This window comes from Apis florea, unplaced genomic scaffold (genome assembly GCF_048593485.1).
Source record: "Apis florea isolate Af1SG1 unplaced genomic scaffold, ASM4859348v1 contig_3158_pilon, whole genome shotgun sequence".
NCBI classification, from domain to species: domain Eukaryota; kingdom Metazoa; phylum Arthropoda; class Insecta; order Hymenoptera; family Apidae; genus Apis; species Apis florea.
The window spans coordinates 4,386,808-4,401,123 of NW_028256713.1; the positions used below are offsets into that span (position 1 = coordinate 4,386,808).

At 44.6% G+C, this 14,316-nt stretch overlaps 1 protein-coding gene across 1 annotated transcript in view; it reads right to left on the minus strand.

Annotated features, from left to right (window-relative positions):
- Positions 1-14,316, minus strand: part of mthl1 (adhesion G-protein coupled receptor methuselah-like 1) — a 144,513-nt gene that overhangs the window by 12,016 nt on the left and 118,181 nt on the right. The window contains exon 5 of the mRNA XM_003698762.4: positions 13,871-14,055. Coding sequence (XP_003698810.2) covers positions 13,871-14,055 — 185 coding nt within the window. The remainder of the gene's footprint in view (positions 1-13,870; positions 14,056-14,316) is intronic.

Sequence of the window (14,316 nt, forward strand, 5' to 3'; positions counted from 1 at the left end):
CCGTTGCCTTTTTTCTCGATAGTTATAATCCAGCTGGACAATTACTCGGTCGATAAGTAATTGCACCCCTTATCGTGCAACCCGCTTGTAACTACGGGGAAAGAAAGTTTCGCTTCCTTTTTTCGTTTTTCGTTTTTTCTTTTTTCGTATTTTCTTTGACCCGGCCCAGCTTGCTCGTGTGGAGAGAAATGGCGCGTCGAGTTATATTACTACGAAGGGAGGGGAAAAAAACCTTCCGATTCGAGGAAACAGAGGGCGAGTTCCGATTTTACCGATCATCAATCCCGTTTCGGTAGAGCGGCCGATCCGCTGCGCTAAACGCTCTTTCATTCGCGCCTCTGTGCCGAGGATCGTTGCGCTTTTATCGAGCTCGCGCCGGCGGACGCGGACAAAAATGTCCCTGGTGTGCCATCCCTTCCGCCACCCCCTTGCGGTCACCCTCCGTGAACCGTGCGTCGCTGAACGAATAAAGAATACAGCTTCTCTCTCTCTCTCTCTCTCTCGTCTTTTTTTTTCACGCGTGGTTCACGTGTACCGATCCCTTTCCATCTTTTTTTCCTTTTTTTTTTTTTTTTTTTTTTTATACCGAGAAAAATGGCTCTATTAACGGTATCGGTGGTTAGTAATTGGACGATTTGTCATGCGAGCGATAATAAAATTTTAGCCGCGGTCGCGCGAAATCCATTCCGCAGCAGGCCGAGTTTTATGATAAATAAAGAACGGTCCGGGCTTGGACCCCGTTATCGGGCCAATTCCCTCTCCGCTAAGCGCAATCTGCCAGAAGCACGCTTCCACGAGGGCCCCATACTTATCGGAGGGAAGGGTCGTCCGCAAACAAACTCATAAATAAAATCCTTACAGGCCGCAACTTTCATGGATGGCGCGAGGAGGAGGAGGAGGAGGAGGGAGGTTTGACATCGAGGCTGCAGTTGCTGACCCAGTTGCCGTTTAATCCACTCGCGTGGTGCGAAAGACCGCCTCGAGGATTTGGCCACGACACGCGAGGGATGAATGAACACGCGTGGATCGATCGGTGATTTTCGGTGATTCCCCTCCCCACCTATGCATCTCGAATTTTTGGCGTGTATACAAGTGGCGATGAGAGAGATTTCGAGTTTAATATTTTGCGGTAGATGCTTTTATTTGGAGTTCTTTTCTTTAATTAAAAGACTTTCTATCTTTGCTAGGGTTAATAAACGAATTTTTATCGTGTAGAGGATACAAGATGCGTTTGTATATTATTTATATTTATTTTCTGAAATTTTGAAATTTCACTTTTATATATATCAGATTTTATTATAAATTAACAATATTTTTAATACACCTTCAGAATCATAATTTCCAACATCGAGGGGGTTATAAAATGGGGACGATATTTATGCGGCGATGATTTATTTCCAGACTTGGCAGAATCTTGTTACAACCTTAAATTTCATCACCTCCCTCTCGCGCGATTAATACACCCTTTCAAATTTATTCCCAGCAGAAGTTCCGAAACGACACTTTTCATCCTCCCCCCCCCCCCCCTCCCCGGCGTGTAATTAACTTATAATACCGTTCTTGTCTTTCAATATCAAATTCACAGTCTAACATTAATATAGGCGGTAACAAAGAGACTTTTACGATTCTTCGTCAATTCCCTCTATTCGCTTTTCTTTCCTTCACATTCAACGATCCTTCCAACGTTCCTTCTCCTTTCATGTAACCAAACTCTCCAGTTGCCAAGTTAACGAAGTCGAATCGTATCGTCGCATCGCGATCAGACGGCGCAACGCGATCCGCGAGTGGCGCGGAAATTCAAAGAGGGGGGAACTCGTGACGAAAGTTTCGAAACGTGGAAAATCTCGTCGACCAAGTATTCCGGCGCGGACGCGAGCTGGAATATTAAAACGGGCGCGTTATGCCTCTCCACAGCTCTCCTCCTCCCTTCCTTTCCCCTATTCTTTCTCTTCATCTCGACTCAAAATTCACCGCCCGTTTCCTTCGGCGAGCCGAGGCCAAAATTCAACAACTTTTTTTTTCCCTCCTTCGTGGAAAAAGGTCCGGCCGCTCCTCCACCGAGAAGGGAACGTCCGGTCTCCTTGGCCAAACTTTTTCTATCAAGATTACCTGGAACGTTTCGAGAGAAGGGGAGGAGAGGATCGTGGGGATGATAACCTTTATCATCCGCAACTCGAAATGGATTTTGTTTGCCCCGCCGAGAGGGGAAATAATATTTTCCTGTAAGTCGATGGATCCGCGTGTTTTTAATCAGATTCTTCGATTCGTTCTTCGAGGAGGAAGAGGAGGAGGAGGAGGAGGATGCGGTGGAAAAGACGGAAATACGAGTTGGATTTAAATGGATTTCGTTTGGGATGATGCGGGTAGGTAGATCTTTGGAGAAGAAGATATTCAATTCTCTTCGTAGTTTCTTTATATCCGGGATCTAACAGCGATATAACAGCTTTCGCTTCGAATTAATACACTTTTCTTCATAGACACTTTTATCGATATACTTGCGGATTTATCGCGGAATAATCATACGTGAAAAAAAAAAAAATATTAAAAGATTTTTTTCTTCCCACTTCTTCGCACAACGTTTCTCTTGCTTCAAAAAATTCTATATTCCAACAAACAAATCCTCGACTTAATCCAACGCGAGTCATGCGGATGACAATAATAATAATAATAATAATAATAATAATAACAACAACAACAACAATAATAATAATAATAATAAAAAGAAAGAGAAAACAAGGAGCAATGTCAAAACAACACACGTCTCCCCCATTTCACGTTAAAAAACTCTTGCCAGAAAAACATTTTCTATTATCAAGCCGGCTTAATCCAATTAAATTACCGAGCGCGACCAGGTAGCCAACTTTATTTTTGCCGAGCGCTGTCCGGTAAACAGAAAGGCAGAATCTGTTAGAGATGGAGGGATGGAGGGAAAGAGAGGGGCGAGTAAACCCGTGTGTCGGAGGATGGGGAACAAAAGAAAGAAAGAAAGGAAGGAAGAAAGGATGAGAGTAACGAACGAGTTACGAATCTTTACGGGGTTGGTAGGAGAGGAGCGAACGGCCGTCTATATTTGCTGGGTTTTGGCGGGTCGCCAACAATAGCTGTTTCGGCCAGGTTATATCTCACTCCATGGCAACCCATAACAAACATAAGTGAATTATGTCGACGCGTGCCGTTCGATACTTTACGGGAGGAGGCGGCGCGGTCAAACCCGATTAGTCCGGCGTGGAAAACGCTTCGCGAGATCAATTGCATGCGCCGCGTGTCACCTTCTATCATCCCTCCAACTGCTCTGCCCCGTATTCCCCCTTCGTTGTCGTTGATTTATCCTTTTAATACGGGCTGGTTTTTCGGCTGATCGCATGCGGGAACACGACAAACAGATTTTTCACGCTATGCAAATCGGGATTATGATAGATCAGCGGCGTAACGAGAAACAAATCGTTAATGAATATTCAGCGGCGGTGGGGCGCGGACCGCCGGTTTAATACGTTCAACGATTATCGTTGTGTGGCGTTCTGGTTCTCGTAGCTCGTAGATAAAAAAAAAAAAAAATGTTTATCGCGTTTCATATCGCGGAATCATCGAAAAACGAAGGAGGTGAAACGCGTGAAACGAGAACGGTTGATTTGTAAATTAATTTCCGCCCCTTCGAGGATTTATCGCTTGCTTCTTTCGAATTTGTTTGAATACTTTTATTCTTTGTTAAGACGCTGGAAAATTAATTCACACGTACTTCTATATATATATAATATATATGTCCAAATTTTAGTTTTATCCAAATTATTTTCACTGTATTAATACGATATTGATTACTGGTCTCACGACAACGGTATCGCGACTTGAAAAATCAAATCGGTCAAAAGCATCCTCGCGGAATCAACGCGAGGGAATACGCGAGAAAGGAGAGCGCCGCGGTGCTTTCATCAGAGCGGCTCGCTAATGATATCATCCCTCTTCGAGGACGAAGAGTCGACAAAGATTTATCGGCGGGCGTCATTGTAATCGGCGCTGTTTTTCCGGATCATCGGAGACAGGATTTACGGGCGACATTCCCACGCCGTGGCAACAAGCTTTCCTCGCTTTATCAATTGCGCGTGGTATGCGCGCGTCTGGGCGACGGAAATCGGTCGCGCGTAAATCAACGCGCGGAGGAATTCGGAAACAGAGGAGAGGAGAGAAAAAAAAAAAAAGAAAGAAAGAAAAAAACGCGCGAATCCTTGTCGAATTATATAATTAGGCCGCATTTTTACACGAAGTGGAACACGATTCGAATCTCTTTATTTCTCCTCCTCGATCGGATCGGATTTATCGGGCGGCGTCATTTTAATCACCCACGGTTTTTCAGATAATCGAAAGTGATTGCGCGAGCTTGTATCAGCGTATCGGCCAACGATTCCGCCCCCGACAAATTTCCACCGATGCCCCCTTCCCTTCATCCTCCCCTCCTCTCCCCGTAAAAAACCGATCGCTCCGCGAATTTTCCAGACGCGAATGAAAACGAATTCGCGTTACTCCCTGCCTCGCGGGGAGATTTTCACCCGTGTTTTATTTATACGCGTTACGCTAGAAAATTTTCCTGTCCTGCCATTGTCCCGGTTGCTTCGTTTGCTCGATTTTTAGGGGGGGAAATTTTAACAGCGGAACAAATACCGTGCCCTGAAATGCAACGATAACTGACATTTGAAATAATGCGTAGTCGACGATGTTATGAAAATGCGTTTTTTTTTTTTTTCCCGAGATTATTCGATATTCGACTTTCGATATTTGTTTTTTTTCTTTCTTTTTTCCCTCCTCTTAGAAGATTTTGATCGTTAATTGACGTATCAACAACGTCTTACGTGCCTATTGAACAATCGAAGAAGCAATACAAAAGTTCAAAATGTTAACAACGATAATTATTATCTCGATATTGAATTTGAATGAGTCAATTGTCAAGAGAAAAACTATGACGACACAGTTAGTTGTACGAAGTTTCAAAACTTTTCCGACCAAACACATATTTAGTCATCTCGAAGATAGCGCACGTGTTACAGATCCAGCACGAGCTATTTAAAAAAAAAAAAAAAAAACATGGGTGACTAAACCCTAGTGAATCTCCGCCTCAAGATCCCCGTGATAAATTAACAAAGGCAGCAAGCGCAAAGGTGCTTATTACTCTCTCCCTATCGAAACGATTCATTAAAATTCTCGAAGCGATCATAGATTCGCAACACCTCCAACCCTCCAACCCCGGTGTACACATCCCCCCCCCCGAAAAAAGAAAAAGAAAGAAAGAAAGACAATAAGAAAATTCCTTTCTACCCTCCTCCCCAGTATATTCATTGCGACCTCCAAGCCCAATAAAACGAGAGTACGTGATAAATAAAGCAGGGGCTCGAACCATCGCTTGCCAACGGCTCTTTACCATTCCTTAATTTTCTTCTCCTCTCCTCCGCTCCATTTTTCCTCACCAGTGATTGCTCCTAATCGCGAACCTCCCCTCTCTCTTCTTATCGATCCTTCCTTCCTCCTCCTCGAATTCCGCTTCGTTCGGGCTACGCTTTCGCGAACCGTTATCAACGATTTGCCTCGATTAACCGATATCGATCTTCACGCGGCTCGCATTTCTTATCCCTCGATCCTTGATCCATCTCTCTGATCTTCTCGATTCGAGAAGCGTAACAACGAAGGCAATCCGAGCGAATAAGCCAATTTTTAACTCGCCAATTTCCCAAATGCTATCGGATCGTCGTCGAAACGATCCTGATCGGTTTCGATTATTAATCGGCGAGTCGTTATCGATCCTTTCGAATAGAAATACAGAGGATATATATTTCTTTTTTCTTTCTTTCTTTCAATCGTTCATTATTCATTGTTGTTATTACAGGGGAAACGAGCCACGCCGATTCGTTTAATAGACGCACAATCACGCCTATTAATCGCATTACACGCGCTCGATACGTTTCATTCACAGCTACGTATTATATCGTCCCCCGTTCTCTACGACGTTTAACGTTCTCGTAGTTAACTATGGCGGATCTTAAGGTTTTCTTCAATTACGCTGAACCGGAAGTGTTTGAAACGTTGGAAATATATTTTTTTTTCTTTTTTAATTCCCCTTTTTTTTCGGTTCGAGAACAGATAGAACACGTATCCTTTTAACCGTTAATAAAGTAATTTGCAAAGAAAATTTTGCTCATACTTTTATAAATTTTTTATCCGATGAAAAGAATAAAATTACGATTACGAGGCGATTATACATGTTCTTTTTCTTCTTCGTCTTCCATTTCTTCCATACCTTATAAATTATAGTATATATCTTTCGATTCGTTTCACAGAGCACGATCGTACAGAATAATCCTACGATTCTATCTAAAATTCAAATCTTATTAACGCTTATCTAAGTAAGGAAATTTAAAAAGAGAAAGAAAAATAACCATCTCTTCTCTTATTTAAACTCGTTAATTAAATCTCGTTCGAAGCCAAATCCCGTGTGTTTAAGTCCTGGAGCTGTCTTTCAATAAGAGTTCTGACAGAAGCGTATATATAATAAATATCGGTGGACGGCGCGCGACAAGCGCGCGCGTTATTTGGAGGGTGTGTGTTGGTGGGGGTGGAGGGTTAGGGATGGCGTTTCGCACGGTCGAGTTGGACAGGTTATCTCTCTAATCCTATCGTTTCGGTGTACGCTATTCCAACCCGTGCCGAACTTGCAGGGGCATGAGATTGCATAGATACGGAGGATAGCCTGGAGATTTACCATTCTAATGTATGCGAACGTTAGTTGAATATTCCGCCACGAACGAAACGTGTCTCGAGCCTCCTCTCTTCCCATGCTTTTTTCACTATTTTTTTTCAGGGAAACCGAGAACGTGCTAAGTCCCTTTAAAAAGGACTCGGTTAATCTCGATGCAAAGTGGCGAATAAAAGATCCTTTTACCCTGAAAATTTCCAAACGCTATTCGCGATAATTGCATCCGTTGATTCGATCAATTAATATATTACAGCATGAAAAAAATTCTTGTCCACGAAATTCTCAACGATTCTTTACGCGGGAAAAAAAATTCCACAACTTCGCGAATATTTCCTTTTCGAAAAATTACCTTTTCGTTCAACGAGCGTAAGGGTGCAACGGTGGAGCGAAGTTTTTTCCACGATAAAAAGAAGGGAAGAAGGTAGGAATCGACGACGGTGTACAGGTGCGGTAATAATGTACGGGGTGGCTCGTTTCGAAGCTGCTTAAACGCTCGGCCGTGCAGTGGGCGCGCTAGTTAGTAGTAGGCTTAGAGAAAGGGGGAAGAGGAGTTTCGCACGCTGGGGTTGGAACTGGCTGGCACCAGATTTATCTCTCTACCCCATCGTTTCGGGGGCTAGGATGTTATGGGGCGCGGCGGAACGCCAGAATGCCGGTGAGAGGGGCGACTCGAATACCAGAGTCTGGCTTTGAGCACGGGATCCTCTGTGTTCGATGTGCCGGTAAATGAGTTTTCTTACGTCCCCGCGTTTATTCACCCGCCACCACCTTTCCTCGTGGGAACCCTGTCTTTCCTTCCGTCCCCGCCTCCTTTCATTCATCGGTTTATTCCTCTCGTTTCGCGTTACAACTCGTCCCGCGTCCTCTCTCTTTTGTGTGGAAAAATTGCAGGGAGGGGTAAAAACGGCTCCCCGATCCCTCGAGTAATTAAGAATTTAATTGTCCGCGATCGTGCATCCAATATATGCGATTCGAACGATATTTTATTATTACACGTGTAGTCGATTCAATTGATCGAAAAGTTATCGTTGAACGATGATATTTCTTAAAATTGTCGATTCGAACGTTTTTAATTTTTTTTCTTTTTTTTTTTTTTTCGATGGACAAAAAACTTAATCTCGTCTCTCGACCCTCTCGAGTTCTCGTATCGAGAAATTTCTTTATAGATGAAAGAGCCTAAGCATTTTTCTTATCTCTTTCTCAAGTTTCTTCGACAGGCGAGAACAGGCTGTAAAGACAATTACCGACCGCGAACGGGGAAGTCGCGGCAAGAAGGAAATTGTTTCCACGCTGTTTATGCATTGGAAACGGGGCGCAGAAATTGAAACGCGTGCACTCGTTTGTTCACCGGTGTTACTTGATCTCGGGTGGAGGGTAACGATACACTTAAGGGGTTGAAAAGGGGGTCGTGCAAGTTCCAACGGTGTTTCCACGCGGTCGAAGGGGTTGGACTGGCTGGCGCCAGGTTTATCTCCCGACCCCATCGTCTCGGCCCACGTTGTTATGGGTTGTGTGCTCGAGTGACAGGATGGGAGGAGGGGATGAAGTACGAGGGCAGCGTGGAAACGGGGAGAGCGAACGGAGGGGGAGGAAACAGAGGAGGAGTTGTAGGGACGAGAGAGTGGAAAGAATGCGGGGGTGAAGAAGGTGCGAAGAAGCGTGGAGGCGATCAAATGGGAAGGAACATCGAGGAGGGGAGGCTTTTAAGACGTTAAATTACATGTGCTTGTTGTGGTCTATCACGATAAATATCTCTTTTTTATCTTATTAAAAATATATGGAAATCGTTCCTAACGCGTAAGAAAGATATTTATTTACAAATTTGTATTTGATTTCGTGGGTTTTTCGTTCAAATTTTATCGCTCCATTACCTTTTTAACCTACAACAATCCTATTTCGTATTATTACGCGTTTTATTGAAACGTTCTCGTTTCCACTTTAAAAAATTTTCAATTCGAACAGTCTAAACGAGGATTCCCTGCTCTTATTTTCCCAACCGCATTGTATTAAATCTAATCCATCCGCAAGAAGTAATCCACGCCCGTTACCGCAACAGTGACCATCCCCCATTAACCATAAACCACGAAAGCTACGCAACAACGAAATTTAGATAGCGCGATCGATCGATCGATCGATCGGCGCAAAAACGTCGAATTCGATTGCAGCGGGTAGACCGCAAGAAGCCGCGAAAGAAGAGAGGCGAGAAAACACAATGGCGACTCCTCTGCTACGAGGAGTACCGTAGCGAACGTGTACGATTGCGAGAGAAAGAGAGGGAGAAAGAGATGGAGGAGAAGGGTTGGAAACGCGGGGAGGAAGAGAAGAGAGGGTAACGTCCGTTGCAGAACAGTATCCCTGCCTTGTCCCTCTGAACCCTTCATCTGGCACCGGTGCAAAAGCATTGTGTCAGGACGTAACAACTCGCGATAGTACGACGCAGCCTCCCATGGGGCACCATTATCCTGATTTAGCGGCACACAGCGGCTACGACTCTATTTCCTACGCGTTTTCCCGGCTATACGCCCTCTCCTTTGTCCAGCTTAGCTTTATTTGCGCGGAAAAGGGAGAAAGAGCGTGGTCGGGCCAGCGAATTGACACGTTTGAGCGCGCCACCACCACGTCTCCTCTTTCTTTCCACGCGCCATTCTGCTCTCGATTCGTCTCTCTCTCTTAACAACAATCCTCGATTCGAATCTGTTGGTAAGCGTTGCACTAAGGATCGATTCTAGGGTCGATGTTGTCGATACGCGGCAATTTGAGGTTCATTTCATCGAGTTGCGAGCAGCAAATTCATTTTCCAGCAAATCTTGGATACCTGGGATTCGAATCTATCTATTATTTATTTCCCACCGGAAACGAATTAAACAAGTCTGCTTGCTCCTCGAACTGAATAAGAAATAAGAATCACGAGAATTTAAACATTTTTGCAATTTTTATCCGCGTTTATTATCCCTTTTTCAAGGATCATCTTTTCAATTTTTCGCTTCCCTTCCCGAGCGCCGTGCAAATTTGAGAACGAGACAAAGTTACTGGGGCAGAGAGATATATAAACAAGGATGTTCCGTCGCGGTGCAATTAATGTAGCCGGTGGGTTGGCCGCGAAGAGGCGGCATACTCGTGGCGATGTTTAACTCGAGAGTGGTTCCAACAAGCTTCGTATATTTACCAATAACATCGAGCACAAGCGTTCCACGAGTCGAGTGTGTTTTGAATGGGCCGCATGCTTGATGACTGATTGTGTTTCTCAATGGTGGCTCCGTGGTGTGGCTCCGCGACCACCGTTGCACAATGCGTCGCCACGTCGCGTTCCCACTGTTGCCGTTTCAATGAGCTCTTGACGATAAATCTAATATTATCTTGGTTGGCGCTCGGAGAGCCAGAAGATCTGGCAGGCTTACTTGAAAAGGCGCCTCGATATCATCTGTACTTGGCAACCGGGCGAGTTTCAATTTCTCTCCCGCTGGAAACAGTTTCGGGACTAATAATGAAGATCGACTAAAAGGCGAGTAAACGAACGAGAGAGAGAGAGAGAGAGATCAAGGGTCTCGCGATGGCGTCGCTCCAACAATCCTCCGTCCCGCGATCGACGACTCGGATTCGAGGTTCCCCTTCTCTCCAAAAAAAAAATTACGCGCAATCGATGGAATACGCCGCTTTTACACGGAAAATCATTCGCGCGGAAACCGAAACGAAAATACACGGAACCGGCCCGCGACGTTTATATTTGTCAAAGGATATAAAAGCTAAATATTAATCATCGGGGGAGGAGGGTGGAGAGGGCGTATAACTCCCTCCACCCGGCGTCGATAAATATCGCGACCACGGGAAATTAATACGCAGACGTAGAGTAGCACACTGTTCGAAACGAGTATTTACGGGGACGAGTGGCGTGGGGAGTTGCATTGGTTCGTACAGAGAGCAAGATAAAGAGAGAGAGAGAGAGATGTAGGTGGAGAGTATGCTCGTTGGATTACGGGGATGCTCGTTAAATAGGCTGAAACCGCGAATAAAGACGCGACATCGTCGTTCACCTCCTTATTATCCCCTATCTCGCCGCGTGTACACGTGGAATAGAAAGCTGGTGGTCCGGTCCATCGCACAGGAGGGGGGTTATTATTAGGGATTCGAGGTATTAAACGTACTTTGGGGGAGGGGTGGTCGATCGATCTTCTTATTCGGCTACCCTGCGCCCTACTTAAATACAATCTTTCGGCAACGCATCTACAATCCGTGTAATCCTCTTAGCAAAGTATTCCTACTCGTACGCCTGCTGCCGGATCCCTGATACCGTGTGCCATTGTTTCTTATCTCAACTGATTACGATGCTTGCGCATACGTACGTATGGTGCCGGGCCAGGGGGGGTAATGGGGCTCAGGGGGAGCAAGGGAAATGGAAAATGTGGGTACATACAACGTGCGTTATAACGAGATATTTCGGCCGTGGAGTAATCCTCTTAGCGAAATGTTCGCTATTAGCCACCGCATTGACTTTCCTCCTTCCCGTTTTTCCCTTAATCATCGAGATTTAAAGAGGGCGTGACGTTAACATCGTTCAATTACGATTTATGGAAACAATAGGAAAATTAGATGGATGGATATGGACGAGGAAATTTTCCACGAAATAATCTTTCGTAGAAATAATCTTTGTACAGAGTGGAAAGTTTCGAAGGTTGGCGCCACGAGGGATCATAGGGCGGCTGCTTGCGGTTATAATCCGATCGCACCGATAGATCAATCCGTCTGGGGAGCGATGAAAGTTGGAAGTCGCGCCAAGTGTTGCGCATCGATTTCGAATATGCAAAGATCGACGCCGTATTATAAATTTCTCTTTCGTGAAGTATTTGACAATCGATAAAATTTGTACCTTTACAATTTTCTCCATTTCCTTCCAGTGATATTCTTTTTACTGAACAATCGATAAATTAAAAAACACTAGAATTATCGGTACGCGCTATTTACCGAGGCGATGTCATAAAAATAAGCAGATATGTAATTACGTGCACACGTGTTATCCGTATAACAAATTACGATATTAATTTCCACCGATCGAAAAAAAGAGCAGATTTCGGAGCGAACCGACTTTTTCACTGTGGGGCGCACACGACAGAGGAGCGAGGCCGCAAACGGGTGCTTGATTAGCAATTAATACGCGGCTAGCCGATCGATCCATCGATTAACGAAACCGATTTAATCAGCGCCCCGGAACACGACTGACCAGTCCTATTAATTAGCGGAATAATCGGATCACAGGGAATTACGTGTTAACCGTCCTCCTCCCGGCCTGTATTACTTTCGATAATAGGCTCCATTACCGTCTGTGCTACTGATCCGTTACTAATGTCAGCAAGTCCGCCTGTCGTTCGAGAACAACAGGACAGAACCGGAGAACGAGAGAGAGAGAGAGAGAGAGAAAGGTTGGGATCCACGAGGTTTCGCATTCATGCATCGACGGAAATTAATTCACTGATCAAGTCGTGTGTGACGCGATCGAATTAATTTGCGGCGTTCGTACAGAGCGGATTAATTATCATCACTGGAAGCATCGTCTCATTGGCGCCACCCTCCGGATATGCGCGATCCAGCTTCGTCTCGAAATTTTTCGAAATTCCTCTCATGTTCTTTTATTAAGTAATATCTGTTTCGCGAGGCGGTGTTTCATGTTATAAAATTGCAAAGAGAGTTTATACTCTTCGAACGTGCTAAATTTTTACTTTAATCCTGAAACTTACTTTAATCCCGCTTGAGCTCTGGTTAATCCTAGCTAACTTTAATCCTTTCCTGAGCTAAGACCGATGGTAATACGTTCGAAGGTGGTAGGTATCTTTTATAAAAATTGAACGACAGAATTGTAGATTTTACCTGTACAGGCGAAACAAATTTTCCTACTTCGATAATCCTTCGAAAGTTTCAACTGCGCGTAATTCTAAGAATCGAATATTACGAGCATCCACCTCATTCGAGATCGAAGAAAGAGGCAAGCTTACGCGAGACGTCCCCCACTTTTACTCAGAATTTTTGACACGACGCGATATCTGCAATGCGTCTTCGCCTCCTCGACGAGATGGTCGATCCTCTGTCTCTGTTCCCTGCCAGTTAATCTTTTCTTAGATTTCTCGGTTTATAAAATATCGAAAACTTTGTTTGTTTGATCTACCGCGAGCAGACGTTACTTTGAAAAATCACTGCGTTGATTTTCCTCGAAAACAGAAGAAGCGAAAGAGCGCAAATAACATTGGCGATCGCGAAATTTTCTGGTTATTATATATACCTTTTTCTTGTTCACCGGCTTCGAGTCCAACGCTTTTCGGATCATCCCACTCGAATTCCCGCCCTCTTTGGGTAATCAGAAAGGGAGAGATCCCGGCGGAGCTTTGATTAAAGTCAAGGCTCCTTTGACAAGTAGAAAGTTTTCGGTGACCGAGAGGAATTCGAAGGGTTCTCTCCCGCGACTTTGCAAAGCTTTCTCTTTTTTTTTTTTTTTTTTTTTTTTAGACGAATGAAAGCGAACTCGATGTAGAACCGGCACTGTTTCGCGCCGAAATAGAAATCTGAGAAATATGTACCGAGGTTTTCTTTGACAGAAGAAGAAAATTCGAAGAATTCTCTCTACGACTTCGTTGATTCTTTTTTCTTTTTACCGTAGCACTTCGTTCACGCCGAAAAAGCGGGGCCTGAAAAAACGTGTACTCTCCTTTGACAGAGAAGAAAATTTCAGTGACCTGCTCGTTGCTCGAAGAAGCACGAACGTCTCCTTTCGCCGAGATAAAAATTCGAAGGATTCTCTGTACGGGTTCGCGATTTTTTTCATATGAAAACCGAATTCACCAGTATTATTTCAAACTGAAAATGGACCCGGAAAAAAGTACCGAGATCTCTTTTTAACGAGGAAAAAAAGTTCTCTTTACAGATCCTTTATTTAGAACCTGCATTTTTTCACGACGTTTCCGAAAGAAATTCGAAACCATTATTCTCTCCGCTATTCTTTTCTTTTCTCTCTCTCTCTCTCTCAATGATTAAAAATCAATTTGACAAATAAGAAATCTTCTTCTCCGTCAAAGAAGAAAATTCCTCTCCAATTTTCAACGATTATTATTATTATCATTATCATTAACAAACAAAGAAAGACGAATTTACCATAGAACCAGCACTGTTTCACGCCGAAACGGGGCCTGAGGAACGTGTACTGAGGTTGGGGCGGAAGATGATCGAGAAGGGCGGCCAAACCGGCGACCAGAAGGGGGCCACCCCACGCGTAGCAGGCGTACACTCGTAGTCGGAGGGTCTCTTGGCCTTTCTCCAAGCTCGCCGGTCTCAGATCCCTGGAAGAAGAAAAGAAAGTGGAGAATGGTCAGTGGGGGGAGGGGCCCTCGCAGAAGCCACGAAACACGAGATCGTTCACTGTGCACTTAAACGGAACGCGAACAATAAAACACTCCGGCAATCTCGCGGTAGAGTTTCAACGTGGAAGGGAGAAAAGAAGCGAGGCTCCATTAGAGAGCTAGGCGGAAATAAAGGTTTCGCGGAACCGCTCTTTCGGGTGAGCGATGGCCTGCCATTTTGCGTAATCAGCGGCAGGGGGG